The 3,736-nt window shown below is 37.3% G+C and overlaps 1 protein-coding gene across 1 annotated transcript in view; it reads right to left on the bottom strand.

Annotated features, from left to right (window-relative positions):
* LOC105619102 (chondroitin proteoglycan-2-like) overlaps window positions 1-3,736 on the bottom strand; it is a 10,092-nt gene continuing 6,356 nt past the window's right edge. The window contains exons 2-3 of the mRNA XM_012200634.1: window positions 1,619-2,029; window positions 1-311 (exon numbers count right to left, since the gene is read on the bottom strand). Coding sequence (XP_012056024.1) covers window positions 1-311; window positions 1,619-2,029 — 722 coding nt within the window. The remainder of the gene's footprint in view (window positions 312-1,618; window positions 2,030-3,736) is intronic.

The raw sequence follows: 3,736 nt of genomic DNA, 5'->3' as shown, positions 1-3,736 counted from the left end.
TTAGTTTCTGGGACGCGCCCGTAAAGGAATCGGCAGGGCACCCGATGGCAGAGGTGGCACGCCAGGCGGCAGATTCTCCTCCTCAGGTTCCTGCTCGTTGCGTCCATCGGGCAACTCGCCCTCGGTGGGCGGCGGTGTCGTGGGAACATCGCAGTCCTCCGTCGGTGGTACCACGCACCTCAACGACCGCCTGTCGAACACCAGCATGGCCGGGCAGCGCTGCAACCGCGGGTAACCACCCTGGCACTGCCAGTAACGGTTGCACGACTTGCCCAGAGGCACGTTGCCGTTCGCGTCATCGTTGCAAAGTGCTGCAAACAGGTTGCGTCTTATTCCTAATAACTGGGGCGAACTGACTAGAGCTCCTGATAGTTCCTTTCGAGGAACTATTATAGTTAATGACGATCGAAACACGCAAAATCGTGTAGTTCATATGCATATATGTAAATATACCAATCATTATCTATAATTTTGATAATATTTTGTTAAACGGTTCAAAGTAAAATATTTTATTAAAATAAAAATAAAGAATACAGTTTTGCAAATTGGTTGATCGTTTTTAATGAATTTCTTGTTGCAAAATGACAATATCGACTCAGTGAAAGTCGAAAACTTCCGTTCGAGATCTACCAATGATAAATTAATTTGAAGTTTAATTACGCAGTGTATACATTCGTGAATGTCTTTTATTTCCTTCTTTCACTTTGCACATGTATGAGGTTATTGGCGTGATTTTCGAGAATTTTCTAAAAATTCAATCATTTATCAAATTTTTGATAAAATAATTTACTAATCACTAATTATTTAGTGATAAATTATTATTTACATTAATTTGTCAATCATTAATAAATCCCATCAATATTTAAACCGAATATTTTTATGTGTAGAAATATTTTAAAATGTTGTAAGAAATATATTTATTTCAATCTTATAATATCTTTCATTATTTCCAACCTTGTGAAAAAGAAATACGATCTCGCGTACGATCGTATAAACGATCGATGCGTCAGGCTAGTGTTTGACATTCAGAGAGAGGCGATGCGAATTAATAATAAACGTGTTTTATCGTATCCCGAGGGCGAAGAAGGGGAGAAAGGCGCGACAAGAATTCACTTCGAATGCTAATTAAGTGCCTCGCCCATTTTTCCTTGGGCACTAACTCCTGGAAGAAGTAGGCACGAGGAAACGCATCGCGTTCATCTCGTCCGCCCACTTTCGAAAGTGAAAATAATCGTTAAAATTCCGCTTCTTGTGCGAATTAAGTCCGCCTAAAACCGCATCTTAAAGATGTATCCGTTGAATTTAGCCGAATGCCAATTAATTCCCAAGATAAACGTTATTGCGAAGATAAATAAGAAAACGAAAAGATCCAACTGTGGGTTTAAAGTAGTCGATAAGAATGGAATGCTATTTGCAGAACATCCTTATTCCTCAAAATACTTATTTTTTTGATAAAATAGTATGTGATCATTAATGAATTTTTATGCAAAACAATAATATTCTATTTTAACTTTTTCCATGAATTATTTCAAGTTCTAATATATAAATTCTAATATCTAAACTTTCTGATAAAATTCCCTGACTGTCTCTCGACCTATCGATCATCGTAGATACTTACGATGCTTCTGGCATCCCTCGACGTTCTCGGGCCAGTCGCAGGATCTAGCCCGTTCATTATAGAGCAGACCACCTATACAGAGCTGCTCGGTGGCGGTGCCGTTCCAGCAAGTCCAGTACCTGGTGCAGGAAGTTTCGTGACCAAAGATTCCATATAACCAGTCGCAGTGCTCGGTCGGGATCGGCGGATTTGCCTGGCGTTTGCTGTCACAATAGTTCGCACGCCATGGATAATCGCAGCCCTCGGTGACACCGCGATGCTTGCCGGCGAACACGAGACCATTCGGACAGTCGAACAGCTCTGGGCGACCGTTCACGCATTCCCAATAGCGATCGCAGTACTCAGCATCGCCCACTACTCGCGATTTTGTCTGGCACGGGTCCTCCTGTTGTTGCTTTTGGCCCAGCGAGCCTGTAAGCATGAAAGCGTAAATGCTTGTCTTGCTAATTAAGTTATCTTTCATACTCCTTAAGATGAGATCTATTCAAGTCGTTGGAATCACAGTAAGAGAAATCATTTAAGAAGATTAGGCAGCTTAGTCCTTTGATGTGGAATTTAGGAGAGTACTTATATTTCCTCATTCATGATTAATTTATGATTAAAGATGATAATCTTCTTCTCTTCCTGGTTTTCTTCTTTATTCCTTACTTTCTCGATGTTAATCAAGCCACGTAAATTATTTGGATACTTAATGAGTTCTCAAATTTATCCACCAATTTATCGTGTCATTAACCTTTCTCGATAAATGCTAATTATCCTTTCCTTTCCCTTTCATTCTCGTCTAATGAACCGCGATTACGAAATATCAGAGTACATATGTATATAGCGTATCTAAATCACGAATTCCACCTGCACATGTCCTCCACGAAGGACATTGAACGCCTCGCGAATATTAACAATTGCCAGCATATGTATTTACTAACAATAGTAATTTCGAAATCATTTAGCGTAGCAATGAAACTTGTGTTAATTCGGAAATTACGATGCCATTGTTATATGAGCGGAATTAATATATTGCTCAAGAATATCGCTCTATTGATTAATGCATGAAATGCCTAGAATGCATATCCTTCTTCCGCGTTATAGAAAAATATTCCATGGCAGGATGACATCACAAAGTTCTTTCACCAAGTCGAGCAATTCTTTGCATAAGGATATTCACGTTGAAAATAAGAAGTTAAGACTAGCTAATAATATCTTTTTTTTTATTTTCATTCAGAATATTCCTATTATAGAGATATAAAAAGAGATATTTTATTCTTACGGAGTTTATATAGGAATAGTTTACAACTTTTTCTAGACGCCTTAAGAGTATTCTTTGTGACTTAAAAATATCATCTTAAAATATTTAAACAAGTCACTTAGTCATTTTATGGTCTCAAAATAGAAGAAAACTTCAGGGAGTTCTATGATTTTTTTTTAATTTGTAATCCTAATTTAAATAAGGAATTAATTTTTTTTCATTTGAGATTTGCGTCAGAGTTACATGCACAGATCGAAAGTATGCAACATAAACTGCTGGTGCCGTTTTACCACGATGTTCAATCGTTTCGCTAATGATTCAACAGAAAAGCAAATAGTAAAATAAGGTGGGAAGTCGGCACGAGGCACGCTCCCAAGACTACTCTCGAGTGAAAGTGCCTAGCCTTGACTTGCAACCTTCGGGGGCAGTCCTGCTCCACACCCCTGCTCCACCTCTGGACCCTTTAATGCACGAAAGATTCGACCGACCAGTCGATTAACCTAATATTATTCTCGATTCCAGTTGGCGGAATATTCCCTTATATTTGCTAAAATTACGTTATAAACTTTTCTCAGTTTTATCTTCTAGTTTATTTTTATTTTTATTGTAATCTTATTTTTTTTTACATATGGTTTAATATATAACTTATTTTTAATATTAACTTTCTTAAGAAATTAATATGTATGTGTTATGTTATTAAGAATCCATAGCAATATAAATTTATTTTAGTTTGAAAGAGAAGTTTCCTGTTATAGATTCCATTTACATATCTTATTTTATGAAACAAAAAAAACGTGAATTGACATGTAATCACTCGTCAATAATTTCGATTTTATTTTTCATTTCTTCTTCATATTCTCTCTCTCTCTCTCTCT

Source organism: Atta cephalotes, assembly GCF_000143395.1.
Source record: "Atta cephalotes unplaced genomic scaffold scaffold00019, whole genome shotgun sequence".
In the NCBI taxonomy this organism is placed as follows: domain Eukaryota; kingdom Metazoa; phylum Arthropoda; class Insecta; order Hymenoptera; family Formicidae; genus Atta; species Atta cephalotes.
The sequence above is the reverse complement of the archived record's forward strand: the minus strand, read 5'-3'. Positions and strand labels throughout refer to the sequence as shown.